At 40.7% G+C, this 17,446-nt stretch overlaps 1 protein-coding gene across 3 annotated transcripts in view; it reads right to left on the reverse strand.

The window, feature by feature from the left end:
• The window catches only part of SPTLC2 (serine palmitoyltransferase long chain base subunit 2), a 101,627-nt gene that overhangs the window by 79,603 nt on the left and 4,578 nt on the right, over positions 1-17,446 (reverse strand). For 2 of the 3 annotated variants that reach the window (XM_070593277.1, XM_070593276.1), the window contains exon 2: positions 112-306. In XM_070593277.1, the coding sequence (XP_070449378.1) occupies positions 112-306 (195 nt within the window). Of the gene's footprint in view, positions 1-111; positions 307-1,021; positions 1,072-17,446 lie in introns of those variants that run through there. The other variant, XM_070593278.1, reaches the window with a different exon arrangement.

The following is a 17,446-nucleotide window of genomic DNA, read 5'->3' on the forward strand; positions in this document are numbered from 1 at the left end:
TGCAATATTTTAATTTTAATGTATACCCAAATGTTTAAAGAAACAAATGAGGGAAAACACCAAGACTTCTATAAAAGGCTTCCATTTACAGAATCAAAGACTAACAATTACCTTTTGTTCTTCTCTTTCTGTTGCACGGTGACACTTTTCAATTCTCAAATGCCTCAAGAAATCTCGAAGATATCCAAAGAGAGTGAGTACACCATATCCCACATAGGTAAGTACAGCGACCAGCATTGGAGTTTCTTCAAAAGCTTCATTAAATGGTCTTTTATATAGGCCTCCATTTTGTGTAACATGATGAATCTAAGAGGGAGATTAAAAATGTTTATTTCAATCACGGTAAGAAAAAGATTATTAGGTAAATTTAAGTCCTTATAGATTTGCATAACTATACCTTCAGAATTCTACAAGAAATAGTAAAAACAAGTCTAGTAAGATCTAAGCAGGGCACAATTTTTTCAACAGAAATAAGTTATATATACTTTTTTTTTTTGAAAGATTGGCACCTGAGCTAACATCTGTTGCCAATCCTTTTTTTTTCTTCTTCTTGTCCTCAAAGCCCCCCAGCACATAGTTGTATATTCTAGCTGTAGGTCCTTCTAGTTGTGGCATGTGGGACGCCGCGTCAACATGGCCTGAGGAGCTGTGCTAGGTCCATGCCCAGGATCCGAACCGGCAAAACCCTGGGCCGCCAAAGCACAGTGCGCTAACTTAACTGCGTGGCCATGGGGCAGCCCCAAGTTATATACACTTTAGGTGGACAGCAAAGAAAAAGAGAGGGAGAAGGACTGCCTAAGAACAATGCTTAACGATGATTTTTCAAATTATTTAATTTTATGAAATAGATCCTAAAATGCTATGGTTGGAGAATGTATAACTTCCTTTGCTCTAATAAAGAAAATAAAAAATATAAATCAACAAAGAGAAAGGCTATCCTGAAAAATAGTATTATTAGCTCACAAATGAAGTCATCAAAAGTAAATTCAGTTTCAGAATAAAATATTTGCAAATGTTTTACCTGCTATATAGTCTTAAAGCCACCTGGCCATACAATTCCAAAGAATTACTAGCTCTAGGCCTCGGTGGAAACACAGGGTTTATACCAGCCTTTGTTGTCAGTGGTAACATAAATAAATTATGCACAGAAGTCAAATGCTTACACAAGAGTGGTCCTTTTGTTGTTAGTGTCATGAGACTCTGACTCCTAGCGACCCTGTACACAGCAGAGCGGAACCCTGCCCGGTCTTTTGCACCATCCTCTCACCTTCCAGCGCTCTATCAGACAACGCTCCATTGTTTTCCATAGGGTTTTCAGGGCCACATTTTTCGGAAGTGGGTGGCCAGGTCCCTCTTCCTAGTCTGTCTTAGTCTAGAAGCTCCAGTGAAACCCGTCCACCGGGGGGACTCTGCCAATATTTGAAATACTGACAGCACAGCTTTCAGCATCACAGCAACAAGCAGCTGCCACAGTATAACAACCAACAGACAGGTGGTGTGCTTCCCTGATGGGAAGCGAACCCAGGCCAGGGCAGTGAGAGCGTTGAATCTCAACTACTAGACCACCAGGGCTGCCTAAGAGTGGTCTAGCATTGTACAAAAGTAGAAAGTGAAATCCAACAGAAGGGGAAACCTTAGAGTGATCAGTAACTGTCATGCAATCATTCTGTCCCTCTTCATCGTGACCTAAGTCCAAACATTCTAAGATTATTCCTGGCTTCATCTTTTGGGATACCTGAATTTTAATAGACAAACACCAAGCTACTATACTTTTGATCTCATAACTCAAAGCTTTTTATTTATTGGCCAAATTTAATGGAAATCTTGTTTTACAGAAAAATTCCACTAGAGAAGTTTGTGTGTTAACTTTAATCTTAACATTGAAACAACCCACTGCAGTGAGGACGGTCAATCATAATCTACCAGGAGTACGTTTTTAACTGAGCACTGTACCAGAGCTATAAAAAGTCCCAAAGGAACAAAAGATTCTTTCCTGCCCTCTCAGACAATCTAATCAGACATACGATATAAACGAACAAAAACAAATTAATAAAAATTTACATTAACTATAAAAACTAATTAATATATATATCCAAGGGCTAAATATACATATTAATATTATTACGTATAATATATATTACATAAAATATATATTTTAGGGGACCGGCATGGTGGCTCAGTGGTTAAGTGGACACCTTCCACTTTGGCAGCCTGGGGTTCGCCAGTTCGGATCCTGGGTGCAGACACGGCACCACTTGGCAAGCCATGCTGTGGCAGGCACCCCATATATAAAGCAGAGGAAGATGGGCATGGCTGTGAGCTCAGAGCCAGTCTTCCTCAGCAAAAAGAGGAAGATTGGCAGCAGATGTTAGCTCAGGGCTAATCTTCCTCAAAAAAAAAAAAAATATATATATATATTTTAGAATATTATATCCTAGTAATGTTAGTTTGGGAAAGCTATTTGAATGCCACAAGTTAGAACAGTGTGGGAAGAAACAGTTGTATATGACAAAGGAAAGGCATTCAGACAGCCATGATACATGAAGTCTGTTAGTACTGATTCAATTTGATGGCCTAAAGAACCTCTGAAAACTATTCAGAAAACCGGTTTAGGTTTTCATCAATTTTTTCCCCAAAGAGGTAGAAGTTTGTATCAATATTTAATACTTAAACTTTTATGAAGGAGCAAGGTTGTATTGTGTTTAGAACAGAATAGCTAGAAATGGGCCAATATCTGAAGATAAAAAATCATTTAAAAATTAAAAATACAACATATAAACAAGCTAGTAAGCCAGACAAAGCAAAATGAAAAGCACTTAAAACACAGGAAAAATAACATTCGCATCATCTCTTTAAAAAACTGTGTCAAAAAACATTTTGCCATAAGAACACTATGTTTAATACCAGAACCCACTTCTTAACTCTGAAACTGTTTAAACTATTCACTCTGTTTACTGAACATACTAGTAAACAGGCCATTCTCAGAGCTCGTAAGTCTCTAACAACATATGGCAGATTTATGTGTCAGGAATGCTGTGGGTGGGCCTCTGTCAATACCCGCCTTGATGTGAGACACAGCCAAACCAGCAGGACCAAGTGAACTCACGCAGTTGGCTGGACTGTCTGGAAGGAGGAAATTAATCCATTAGTTTGCTTTTAAATATTGTGTGCTTCTATCACAGCCTCATTCAAAACTAAATACATTTTAAGAAATTGAGATTCAACTATGAAGGAACTTTTAGAATGTGGCCTCAGACAAAACACAGGTCCCTCTGATCTTGCAGGGTGAGAAGGGACAGGCCAACTGATATGGAAACCTCTGATGGGTGAGAAAGTGTTAGAACTCAGAGAGAACAAGATTCCTTGACCTCCAAGTACTGGTGCTAAATTTTATCTGTGACATGATTCAAGTAAAAATAACGGCATTACTATCCTATACACGCATCATGTTCCATAAAGGAAAGCACCAGGTTTATTTTGCTCATTAATACACATCCAGCACTCAGGACAGTATTTATTAAGTGCTAACAAATATTAAGTACTCAATGTTTCCTTTTATTACTAGTAGTACTACTGAAAGTGGCACCTTTTAGGAGCTCAATAAATATTTGTTGAATGAATGAAATTACACATTATGCTCTCTGCTCTTTCCACAATAAATACTCTGGCACAGAAGGAGTTAAGTGAGCCACAGTAATCACACAATATTAGGACATGTCTAGAACACAAATCTGACACCTTTCAGTTCTCACGTGGACTGAAGCTCAAGTTCACTCTAAACAAAACATGGGCTACACACTCTTACTGTGTATTTCATATTATGGATTCAACATGCAAGCAGTCATTCTGACTTGAGAATTACACCATCAACAAAGCAATCAAGAAAATACTTGTGTCATCACTCCCTCCACGTTAAAAAACAGGTATCATTCTGCTCACATTAAGCAAGAGTGTGATGCTGTATTACTATTACTAATCAAGGGAAGATTTCTTTTTTTTTTAAGGAAGATTAGCCCTGAGCTAAGATCTGCTGCGAATCCTCCTCTTTTCGCTGAGGAAGACTGGCCCTGCACTAACATCCATGCCCATCTTCCTCTATTTTATATGTGGGACGCCTGCCACAGCATGGCTTGACAAGCAGTCCACATGTCCACACCCAGGATCCGAACCGGCAAACCCCAGGCCACTGAAGTGGAACGTGAGAACTTAATGGCCGCGCTGCCAGGCTGGCCCCTGATTGTTTTAAAATCATTAGTGGATTAATAGTAGAATTTCACTTTAAGCTCACCTTGCATGCTTATTTTTGCTATTCATATTAGCTACACGTGGATGGAGATCAATGGCTATATGAGTTTCCTCTGCTAAGAAAATGTCTGTTTTTAGGAAACCAAAATTAACATCAACTAATTTCGCTGTTCCGGAAATAACCTGCTTCCTTTGCCTATATATAAGCCAAGATTGTACAGGAGGCAATAAATATATTAATTACCCTTTAGCATGGACAGCAGAAGTCTCCAACAGGTAGTTTGATTACAGTGTAATTGGTGATCACAGGCCAGATTTCGTTTCTTTGTGTGTGTGTGTGAGGAAGACTGGTCCTTAGCTAATGTCTGTTGCCAATCTTCCTCTTTTTGCTTGAGGAAGATTGTCCCTGAGCTAACATGGGTGCCACTTTCCCTCTATTTTGTATGTGGGGTGCCGCCACAGCATGGCCTGATGAGCAGTACACAGGCCTGCACCTGGGATCCAAACCCGTGAACCCTGGATCACGAAAGCAGAGTGCTGGAACTTAACCACTGCACCACCAGGCCAGCCCCAAGCCAGGTTTCTCAGCCCAGCTTCTTGGCATTTCAAATCAAGGCGAGAGAGGGAGGCATGGCTGGAAGTCAAAGCTTCATCTTTTCACTGCTATACAGTAACAGATTGTATGAATATACCATACTGTTTTTTGTTGTTGTTTTACCATTCTCCTTCTAATGGACAACTAAGTTATTTCCAATTTTTTGTTACTACATTTTTACAGTAAACATTCTTAAAGATGTCTTCTTACACCTACGAGCAGAATTTCTTGGGAAAGCACTGTCTTATGGGCTGAACTGATGCCCCCAAAATTCATATGTTAAGTCCTAATCTCCAATACCTCATAATGTGACTGTCTTTGGAGACAGGGTCTTTATAGAGAGAATTAAGTTAAAACGACAGCATTAGGGTGGGCCCTAACCCAATACGACTGACTGGTGTCTTACAGGAAAAACTTCAACACAAAGGGAAGACCACACGAAGACACACGGAGAAGACGGCCATCTGCAAGCCAAGGAGAGAGGCCTCAGAAGAAACCAGCTCTGCCCAAACCTTCATCTCAAGACTGTCTCCAAAACTATGAGAAATTAATTGTTTTAAGCCACTCAATCTGTGGTACTGTCAGGGCACCCTAGCAAACCACACAGTGTTCAGACTGTAGGTTAAAACCGATCAGTGGGTCATGACACGATTTACTGCACTGGGATCATTTTTTTAACTCTCAGTTAAAAACTTTCATTGAGTAGTACAGAATAGAGTATCAGATTGCATTGCATAGTTCAAGGGTAAGCACTAATTTATGAAACTTTTATTTCACTTATATATGTATGTATATATAAAAATTGTAAAGTACATAAAATATACACACATTATGTGTGCATTAGGTTGATACAAAAATGTTATTTCTTAGTAGAGAAAAAATTTTTCATTTTAGGGGCCGGCGCCGTGGCCCAGTGGTTAAGTTCACGCACTCTGCTTTGGCGGCCCAGGGTTTCACCGGTTCGGACCCTGGACATGGACATGGCACTGCTCCTCAGGCCATGCTGAGGCGGCATCCCACGTACCACAACTAGAAGGACCCACAACTAAAATATATACAACTATGTACTGGGGGGCTTTGGGGAGAAAAAGGAAAAATAAAATCTTTAAAAAATAATTTTTTTCATTTTAACCCACGCTATCATATATACCTAAATACAGACTTGATAGGACAATTATTATGCATATTTCAACTTTTCTAGAAATTGCCAAATTGTTCTCCAAAGCAACTGTATCAATTTACACTAACAGCACCCTTATACAAGTTCCCGTTGCTACATGACATTGTCAACATTTAATACTGTCATATTTTTATAGGCTTCAAATTGGTAAAGATGAAAATAGTACCTCATTGTTTTAACTTGCAATAACCTGAGAACTGGTGAGAACGAGCATATTCATATATTTCTTTTCCAATCTGCAACTTGCCAGTTCCTACCTTTTGCCCATTTTTCTGTTGGATCGGATGCTTGCTTCTCACTGATCTGTGGCACCTGGTAGTCAGTCTGGCTACTAACCCTTTATCAGTGAGGTGCTGCAAATATCTCCTCAGTCCATGGCTTTTTTTTTCACTTTTGCTGTCGGTTTGTGGTGTCACACTGGGCAGAACATTTCTTATTCAAATAATAGCTTTATCACCTGGCAAACTCCTAATCTAATTTCTGTCTCTATGGATTCCATTCATATAAATGGAATCATACAAGATGGGGACTTTTGCATCTGGCTTTTTACATTAAGCATAATGTTTCTTTCATCCATGTTGCAGCAAGTACCAGAACTTCATTCCTTTTTGTTGCTGAATAATATTCCACGGTATGGACATACCATATTTTGCTTATCTGATATTCACCAGTTGATGCATTTGGATTACTTCTACTTTTGTGTGTGTGTGTGTCTGTGTGCGAGTGAAGAAGATTGTCACTGAGCTAACATCTGTGCCAACCTTCCTCCATTTTGTATGTGGGATGCCATCACAGCATGGGGTGACGAGTGGTGCGCAGGTCCACACCTGGGGTCTGAATCTGAGAACCCCGGACCACCCAAGTGAAGCACATGAACTTAACCACTATGCTACCAGGCTGGCCCCCTTGTTTCTACTTTTTGGCTATCATGAATAATGCTACTGTGAACACTGATGTACCAGTTTTTGTGTCTACATGTTTCACTTCTCTAGGGAGTAGAATTGCTGGGTCATATGGTAACTCTATGATATTTTCGGAATTGTTTTCCCAAGGGACTGATCCCACCAGCAATGTCTGAGGGTTCCAATCTCTCACTGACACTTGTTACTGCCTGGCTTGTTATTTTGGTTATCCTAGTGGGTATGAAGCGGTAGTTCATTGTGGTTTTGATTTGCATTTCTCTAATGACTAATGATGTTGAGCCATTTGTATATCTTCTTTGGAGAAACATCTATTCAAATCTTTTGATCATTTTAAAACTGGATTGTCTTTTTGTTGTGGAGTTGTAAGAGTAATTTATATATTCCAGATATTCTGTGGGTTGTCTTCACTTTCTTGATGGTGTCCTTTGAAGTACAAAAATTTTTATTTTTGATGAAGTCCAATTTATCTATTTTTCTCTTTGTTTGCTTATACTTTGGGAGTCACATCTATGAACCCATTGCCTAATCAAAGTTCACAAAGATTTATACCTATTTTTTTCCTAAGAACTTTATAGTTCTAACTCTTACACTTAGATCTCTGATCCATTTTGAGTTGATTTCCTGGTATATGGTATGAAGTAGGGATCCCAATTAGTTCTTTTACATATGGATATCCAGTTGTCCCCACACCCTTGTTGAAAAGGTCATTCTTTCTCCTTCAATTGTCTTGGCACTCTTGTAGAAAATCAACTGACCATAAATGCAAGGGTTTATTTCTGGTCTTTCAATTATAAGCCATTGATCTACATGTATACCTTATGCCAGCACCACACTGTCTTGATTACTATTATTTTATAATGTGTTTTTGCTTTTGTTTTTTACACATAAACCATCTAATTTAATCTTCATCAAACCCAACAAAGGGGATATACTACGAATGAAGCTATTTTCTGGAGGAGGAAACTGAGGCCCAGAGGGGATGTCAGTTGCCAAGACCACACAGAGGGCAAATACCGCATATAAGGGTTCAGTCACAACTGTGGGGGAGGTCTGTGTTTACTGCAACCCCTTCCCAACAGAGGGCAGTGCGGTGCCCTGTGCCAGCAGAAGAGGCCCTTCATGCGAACACTCTATACATGGAAGACAAAGGTGATGGCAGAAAGGTGCCTTTTTCTAATTCACACCCAGGATCTCTATGGGCTAATGGTAGTCCTGATGAAAGAGGCGGAGGCAGGATTTGAACCCAAGACCAGCTGCTAATTTTAGAGCTGGCCTAGCTTCCCAAGGGTACTGTGGGAGCCCAGAAAGGAAGGGTCTTGCTCTGCAGGAACCCCAGCCCGCGTGCCCCTGGCTGTCACTTCTGCATGTGGCCACAGTCGCCCCCGCTGCACATGATGGTGAGCTTGACTCCGGGCAGGTCTGGAGGGCAGCTGCCCTGCACAAGCAAGGCATGGTGCTCCTGCAGGCCATGGCCCTCTCCGGAGATGAAGCAGCCGGCCTCGAGGACCCTGCTGAGCCACACCTGGCAGCACTTGCGGTTGGCCGAGTTGGGCTTTTAGGGCCTGTGGGTCATTGCGGGCAGAACCTTGCCCTTCAGCTGCGGGCAGCCCGTGGTGGGGCCCAGACTCGGAGGCGGCAAATCGGAGGCCCCTGGCGGTGCACGTGGCTCAGGGTGGCCATGCGGCTTGCGGGGAGAGGGCAGGGGGCGGGGCGGGGCTAGGCCATAACTTAAGGACTTGCTGAGGCCACGAAGAAGGCCGCCTGCAGCGTCTGGACCCTAGGCGGATCCGCAGACACTGTAAGTTTTGAAATCAGGAAGGGTGAATTCTCCAACTGTGTTCTTTGTCAAGACTTTGTCCTGTATATTTCCATATGAATTTTAAGATCAGCTTGTCAATGCCTCCAAAAAAGTCAGGTGGGATTTTGATAGGGGTTGTATTGAATTTGTAGATCAATTGGAGAGTATTTCCATCTTAACAATATTAAATCTTTCAATCCCTGGACAATGAGTGTCTTTGCATTTACTTAGATCTTCTTTGTTTTGTAGTTTTCAGTGTACAAGTCTTGGACTTTTTCTGTTAATTTTTTCCCTGAACATTTTAATCTTTTTGATGCTGTTGTGTACAGAAGTTTTAAACAATCAAATTTATCAATCTTTACTTTGTAATTTGTGCTTTGGTGGTTTTAGGAAAATCACTCTAAGGTCATAAATATTTTCTCCTATATGCTAGAGTTTTAAATTTTTTGGTTTCCCATTTGAATATTTAACAACCTGGAATTGATTTTATAGAATGGTGTGAGGTGGGGATATATTTTTTCTTTTTTTTTTTCCCACGTGGAAAACCATTTGTCTCAGCCCCACTTAATAAAAAAGCAACCCGTTAACCACTGATTTGAAACGCCACCACTATTATCTATCTATCAAATTATCTATCATATTCACAGCGTGCTTTTGCTACGTTTTCTATTCTGTTCCGTTTCTCTCCTGTTTCATCAAAATCATGCTGGCTAAATTACTAGAGTTTTATGGTAAGTCTTACTATCTAATAAAGGTGATTCCTCCTACCTAATTTTTCTTCAAAACTGCCTTGGCTCTTCTTGGCCCTTTGCTTTGAAAAAATGTCTATTTCAGTGAATTTTAGAATCAATTGGTCAAGAAAGAATGAGAAAAGGAGGGAGGGAAAGAAAGAGACAGAAAAGAAGAAAAACATTTAGACGGTAGGATTTTAACAGGAACCGCATTGCCTTTACGATAATTTTGAGGAAAATGAAATTTGTACCACATTGTCACCAGTGAATTTTGGGAACCCAAGATGATTCTGTGTAACATGACATTGCTTGAGGTATTGGTGGTATTCATGTAAAGATGAGGTTTGGATTGCTTAAGTTGTGATCAATTGCACTTTAGAAATGAGCAAAGTTTTCAAAATATTTCTAAAGCCTCCTTTAAATTTATTTTATAGAATGATATTCTGATTAGAATTTAATACATATATATACTTTTTGAGCGAGCAATCTCATTTCTAGGAACTTATCCTTATAAAAAAATATGTACAAAGTGTTTACATATTGGAAATACCGGAAAAGCATAAACATTATGCATGAAAATTAGCTAAATAAAATACACTATCTATCATATTATGGAATTTATGCACCCTTTAAAAGAATATTTGTCTATAGTGACTGATGATAGAATATATTGATATTAAGTGAAGAAAAGGTAAAATATATGTAGCATGACTTCTTTTATGTAAAATTATACCCCCACCATCTCATTTACATAGATATATTTATGTCTGGGAGGATATACTTCAAAATGTTACAGTGGTCACTTTTTTTTTCCTGAGGAAGATTCACCCTGAACTAACATCTGTGCCCATCTTCCTCTATCTTGTATATGGGTTGCGGCCACACCATGGCCATCAACAAGTGATGTCGGTCCGCACCAAACCCAGGCCATTGAAGTGGACTGTGCCAAACTTAACCACTCGGCCATGGGGCTGGCCCTACAGTGGTTACTTCTGTGTTATAAAATTTCAGGAGATATTTATTTTCTTTATACTGTAATGTGTTCGTTTATAGTGTTTTTCCAACTCTTATAATATGTAAAGTATGTTTACTTTACAAGAGAAACACTACATATGACTATTTTAAATTTTATTGAAAATATACCAATATTGAAGAAATACTTGTTTTTACAACTAAAAAAATGTACAACTTTTCAGGTATGTAAACTCCAATAAGGAGTATACTATAGGTGCTGTTCTACGTAAGGGCAAATTCTCCCCACTGAAATTTTAAATCCCCATGAGAGAGGGTTGCTGGGTTCATTTTGGTCCAGGTGCCTCCCCCTGTGTCAGTCACTCATGTGCCAGGAAATATGGTCACACTGCACAGATGTGACCACCAAGGACCCACCTCTGTGTATCTGGGAGTATCCCCAGAGAAGGGAAATTGACATGACTCGGGCTGCCTCTCCAGTGGGTGTCCACTAGAAGACCAGGGTGGAGAACTCGGAAGGGCAGAGCAGAGGGCTCGGTGTTCCAGACACAGAATGCGTTAGAGGCGGAGGAGAGCTCAGATGAAGATGGAGATGTGTGGAGGAGCTGCGCTTGTAGTCGAATCTCTAGTGTATCATCGGCTATAACATAATTCTTTTTATTCTTAAAGATTAGCACCTGAGGGGCTGGCCCCGTGGCCGAGTGGTTAAGTTTGCGCGCTCCACTGCAGGCGGCCCAGTGTTTCATTGGTTCGAATCCTGGGTGCAGACATGGCACTGCTCATCAGACCACGCTGAGGCAGCGTCCCACATGCCACAGCTAGAAGAACCCACAACGAAGAATACACAACTATGTACCGGGGGGTGTTGGGGAGAAAAAGGAAAAAAAAAAAAATAATAATAATAAAAAAAGATTAGCACCTGAGCTAACATCTGTTGCCAATCTTCTTTTCTTTCTTTCCTTCTTTCTTTCTTCTTCTTCTTCCCAAAGCCCCCCTGGTACGTAGTTGTATATTCTAGTTGTGAGTGCCTCTGGCTGTGCTATGTGGGACGCTGCCTCAGCATGGCCTGATGAGCAGTGCCATGTCCACACCCAGGATCCAAACCAGCAAAACCCTGGGCTGCTGAAGCAGAGTGCGTGAACTTAACCACTCGGCCATGGTGCCAGCCCCTGTAACGGGATTCTCATCTAGAGATAGCAAAGTGCTACAGAGGAGAGGTGGGTGGTAAGTGAGAACGGTAATGAACATCACTACCAGAGTGCACCAGATGCCACTGAACTGAAATGTTCCAGTGCATAGATACTTGGAGGTCTCCATTTCTTAGTTCTCAATAGGCCAACAGTCATGTCAAAATATAAATTTGTTTACAGCTACGTTTGGAAACATTTTTCAGTCCATTCCGTATGAGACACTTAACAAAAATTACGTAATTTATCCTGATTGCAAGAAACAATGTGGACTTTCTACTTTTCAAAATGTTCCTGCCAAATAAAAAAAAGGAAACTTCTGGAAATATATGTTCAGAGCGCAGCATAGCTTGTGTGACAAGTAAGCAAAGCTCCAAATATTTTCTCTAGTATGTGTGGTATGCAGTAGGGAGAGGCTAGTACATTTCAGTAAAATTCCAAGAAAATACCAACCTCTATAAGCAACTCTCAAGAGATGAAATCTATTGTCATCCTTAATATCTAATTTACATTCCTCAAAAGTTACCAGTAAGTTCTGAATTGTCAAATCCAGTGGCATAATAGAGAGAGACAAACTTGAATACAACGCAGGCTCTATTAACTTACTGAGCCAATTGTTTAAATGGTCTGGAATTCAGTCTTTTTAATTGAAAAATGAGGATAATATTTACCTAGCAGAGGCCCTTGTGAAGATTAGATAGGTAAAGAAGCTAGGAGAGGACTTGGTCACAGTAAATGGTACTTGTTACTATTGTATTATCCTTGGTTTCTCACCACCAAGATGCTGCTTACCCCTCCTTAATAAAACAGCCTCCATGTTGTTGGGCTTTCTCACACCACCTCCTAAGGCTTCTGTTCTTTTACAATCAACCTTCTTCAGCGGAGGGGGTGTGTGTGTGTATGTGTGTGTCTTCCACCAGGAAAATGATGAGTCTCCAATATTACATCCTTGGTGCCTCCTCTCCTTGCTCAATGCCCTCCTCTTCTATCTACTTCACCAACTTTCATGGCTTCAACTATCACCCATTCATTCCTTCAACCAAGATTTTCTGAGTTCCTATTACATACCAGGCACAAGGCAAGTAGTAAAATCTCAGATGTTTGCTGAAGGGGCTTACTAATTAGGCAACGGAAGGCTTATTTGGAGTAATTCAAAACCATCACATTTGACAAGTCAGTTCTTTATCTGTACAATATTTTCTAAATCTTTCCAGATTAGAAAAATTGTTAAATAGTTTCCTCAACCTCAATATGTTACTGGGAGTAATGCTGATCACTCACAGTCTCATGACAACTACATATTTCACTGTACTTAGGAACTTTCAGAAAGTGGCAGGGGCTGGCTCGTGGCGTAGTGGTTAAGTCCATGCACTCTGCTTCAGCAGCCTGGGGTTTGCCTGTTCAGATCCCAGGCATGGACCTACACACCGCTTGTTAAGCCATGCTGTGACAGGCATCCCACATATAAAACAGAGGAAGATGGGCACAGAGGTTAGCTCAGGACTAATCTTTCTCCAAAAAAAAAAAAAAAGAAAGAAAGAAGAAAGGGGCAGAATGATTTACAACAGACCACCTTAAAAAATGAACTCCCAACCCAGGAGTTATCCCAATCCTTTTGGGTCCTACAGTATACATGTTTTACTTCTACAACCAGAAGCAAAAATTATTTTAGAACAAAAGGAAAAAGACACCCTAACCCTCCAAATGGGTCTTGAAGGTAGTCTTAAAGACAACAAATGTAAGATAAATTTTCTGAGAATAAATGGGTCAGGAGCAAAGGGCTAACTTGCTTAATCAGTCACAAATTATATTATAGCAGCCTTCTTAGAAACTATTCAGAAGGCAACTGACTTTTGAGGCCACAAACCACGTGCTTAAGCAAGGAAGTCACACCCACTCAGAATGCAAACGCAGCCTCTACCCGTCCCTCTCAATTGCCTATTCTGCCAATAAACACTGCTCCTTTCTTTCAAAAGCTGAATCTAAGTGAATCTCTACCAACTGGCTATCTTGCTCAGAGCACTACCAAGTTTCTAGGGCACCTGGGCCGACCTTAAAAAGCAGGCAAGTCTGCCATCCCTAAAATATGCAAATTCTGAAATACTATCTCAAGAATACAGAGGTTTATATAGTAAATATTGGTCTCACTTCCCAAGAACTTTTATTAAAGAGAATTCCTGAGTACTTCAAATGACTCTGGAATCTTTCAGATCCAGCTAGTAAGAAGCAAAATGTTCTTGCCCTTAGAACAAAAAGCATTTGAAACAAAAATCTAGTGCAACAAGTTGTAAATAGTTCCGAGACTATTTTTGCAAAGCCTTGAGGTCTCTGGGTGTCTTGTTAGGCCTGAGAAACCTGAACAGGTTACTGGTCATCCTAGCTTCTCCTCCTATTCCTGTCTCATAACCAACTTCTCCTGGCACAGTTACTGTTTCCTTCAGTGGAAACAAAAGCTGGGAGCTATTTAGGAAACCACCCTTCACTGGTTATTCCTTTGCCTCCTCCTCAGTTTAAGTGGCAGGATCAGCACTTTGTTCTTTCTAATTCTGCTTGTATTATTATTTAAATAAGAACATAACCTGTGCCCCAATTCCTCCTACGAGATAGAATCTTATTTATTCTGGCAGCTAGAAGGCTGCCATCCTTCTAATATCTCATTAAAACTATTCCTAAAGGGGATAAAGTCAGGTTCAAAACTGTCTCAAAGGCATTTTTTTTCCTTCCAAACTTAACTAATTAAGGAAGGTAAAATATGTGTCCAAATGTCAAAAGGTCTATAAAGAAATGGAAGATCTAAAAAAACGTGCCGTTGACAAAGAGCTTTAAAAATAAGAACAAACAGTATTATATTTCAGGTGCAACCAAAATATGGCGTTTATTTAATCAAACATTAAATCCACAGTAAGAAACTCTTGGTAATTAAAATCACTGAATACTGCAACACGCTGCTGAGAAAATTTCCTGCAAGTCCCCTAGAGGTCTTTAAAAGTAGGATAGAATCATCTATCAAGATTAGTTTTAATAAAATCCTACAAAGAGATAAAGGGATTGAATGACATAAACCCCTAAAGGTTCCTTCCAGCTCTAATTCTGCCAAAGCTCCCAATTCTAACTCTTTTAGTTTCCCTAATACTGACTGCCACCCTTTACCTCAAATAAAGGCTGATCCTCCTCTCACGCCTCTGAACGGCAGGCAGAAAAAGCTACTGCTTCACTGCTACTCTTCCTTGTGAAAACTCTGCGTCTACTGTCATCACTAAAACCAGTAATGTCTACATCCATGAGGATGGCTACTGTCAAGCAAAAAACCCAATACTCCTGTGATGCTTCTCCTTGACTCACACAACACAACACTTCTGACACCAGATGTGGGGGTTTGTTCAACACCACCAAGCAATACTGTGACATCGGCTGGGTGTTCTATAATTTAACTCAATTCTAACACTATGTACCTGAACATAGCATTAGATCCCACAGGTTAAGGGTTCGGTGCCACAAGACTGCCCTCCACCTCCAACTTCAGATGCCAAGTGCAAGTCTAAGCTGTCACCTGTGCTTCTGCCATGTCAGTTATAAATTGGAGTTTCCCACAACGCCCTCCGCCAGTATGATTAATTTGCTAGAGTGGCTCACAGAACTCAGGAAAACTGTTCAGTGTTTACCAGTTTATTATAAAAGGACATGATAGAGGATCTAGAAGAACATTCAGAAGGAAGAGATGTGTAGGGCAAGGTATGTGGGAAAGGGCACACCACTCTCCCAGCAACCTCCACGTGTTCAGCAACCTGGAAGCTTCCCAAACCCCACACTTCTGGATTTTTATGGAGGCTTCATCACGTAGGCATGATCAATCATTAACTCCATTTCCAGCCCCTCTCCCCACCTGGAGAATGGGGGGCGGGGCTGAGAATTCCAAGCTTCTAATCATGGCTTGGTCTTTCTGGTGACCAGCCCCCATCAGGAGCCCACCAAGGGTCACCTCATTAGGACAAAAGACACTGCTATCACCCACGAAATTCCAAGGGATTTAGAAACTCTGTGTCAGGAACCAGAGTCAAAGACCAAATATCAGGGGGCCAGCCATGGGGCCAAGTGGTTAAGTTCGCACACTCCGCTTTGGGAGCCCAGGGTTTCGCCAGTCTGGATCCCGGGCATAGACAAAGCACAGCTTGTTGAGACATGCTGGGGCGGCGTCCCACAGACCACAACCAGGGGGACCTACAACTAGAATATACGACTATGTACTGGGGGGCTTTGGGAAGAAGAAGAAGAAAAAAAAAAAAAGAAGATTGGCAACAGATGTTAGCTCAGGTGCCAATCTTTAAAAAAAAAAATAGAGAGATATATATAAACTCAAATACTAGAACAAAAGATGGTCCTAGTGTTCTTATCACTTAGGAAATTACACAGGTTTTAAGAGCTCTGTGCCAGGAAGAGAGAGGGCAGAGACATATATATGTACTTTTTTTCTATTATCTCACAGCTACTATGAAAAAAACAAGTGTTGGTGAGGATATGGAGAAATTGGAACCCTTGCGCACTGTCGATGGGAATGTAAAATGGTACAGCTGCTGTGGAAAACAGTATGGTGGTGCTGCAAAAAATTAAATGTAGAATTACCATGTGATCCAGCAATTCCACTTCTGGACGTATACCCAAAAGAATCGAAAGCAGAGTCTCAAAGAGATTTGTACACCCGTGTACACAGCAGCATTATTCACAACAGCTAAGACATAGAAGCAACCCGAGCGTCCTCTGACAGATGAAGAGCTAAGCAAAATACGGTCCACACAGACAATGCAATATTATTCAGCCTTAAAAAGGAAGGAAATTCGGATACATGCTCCGACCCGGACTAACCATGAGGACATTACGCTAAGTAAAATAAGCCAGTTACAAGATGACAAATACTGTGTGATTCCACCTACAGGAGGCACAGCAGTCAAATTCACAGAGACACAAAGCAGAGGGTGGTTGCCAGAGATGGGAGGAGGGGAGAATGGGGAATTGCTGTTTAATGAGTACAGAGTTTCAGTTTTACAAGATGAAAAGAATTCTGGAGCTGGATGGTGGTGATGATTGCACTGACATTATGAATGAATTTAATACCCCTGAATTGTACACTTAAACATGGCTAGAGTGGTAAATTTTATGTTATGTGTATTTTACCACAATAAAAAAAAAAAACCTTGGGAAAAAAACCCCAGAAAACAAAAACAAACCATAATGTCTGATTGCTTCATAGGCCCCTCCTACCACAGGATCTGTTTACTGGAACTCTGAACCCAAATCTAACAACTTGGTGGCAAGCATATACATTCCTTCCCTCAGACACAGAAACACAGACTCTTGAGAATGTAAAGGAATGTTAGAAGTTTCTAACTGCTCTCCTGTTCATTAAAAGACAAATGTTGGGATATGTGAGGAAATGAACTTCCACCTTGGGTTTAAAAACCATGTTATACTCTAAACTTGTATTTTAGTAAAAGCATGACGTACACCTGTGCCTTAACATCTTATGTCTATTTTTATGGCATAATTGGCAACATTTCCCCCAGAATCTGGGGACAAATAAATAGGGGTTGGAGCACTGGCACATCACTTTAATTAAAGCAAAAACAACTTTAAAAAATACTTTTAAGGGGCCGGCCCCGTGGCTGAGCAGTTTAAGTTAGCGCCCGCTGCTTCGGTGGCCCAGGGTTTCCTGATTCAGGTCCTAGCACGGACCTAGCACCGCTCAACAAGCCATGCTGAGGCGGTGTCCCACATGGCACAGCCAGAAGAACATACAACCAGAACATACAACTATCTACTG

The sequence above is a fragment of the Equus przewalskii genome, chromosome 25 (genome assembly GCF_037783145.1).
Source record: "Equus przewalskii isolate Varuska chromosome 25, EquPr2, whole genome shotgun sequence".
Taxonomy (NCBI): Eukaryota; Metazoa; Chordata; class Mammalia; order Perissodactyla; family Equidae; genus Equus; species Equus przewalskii.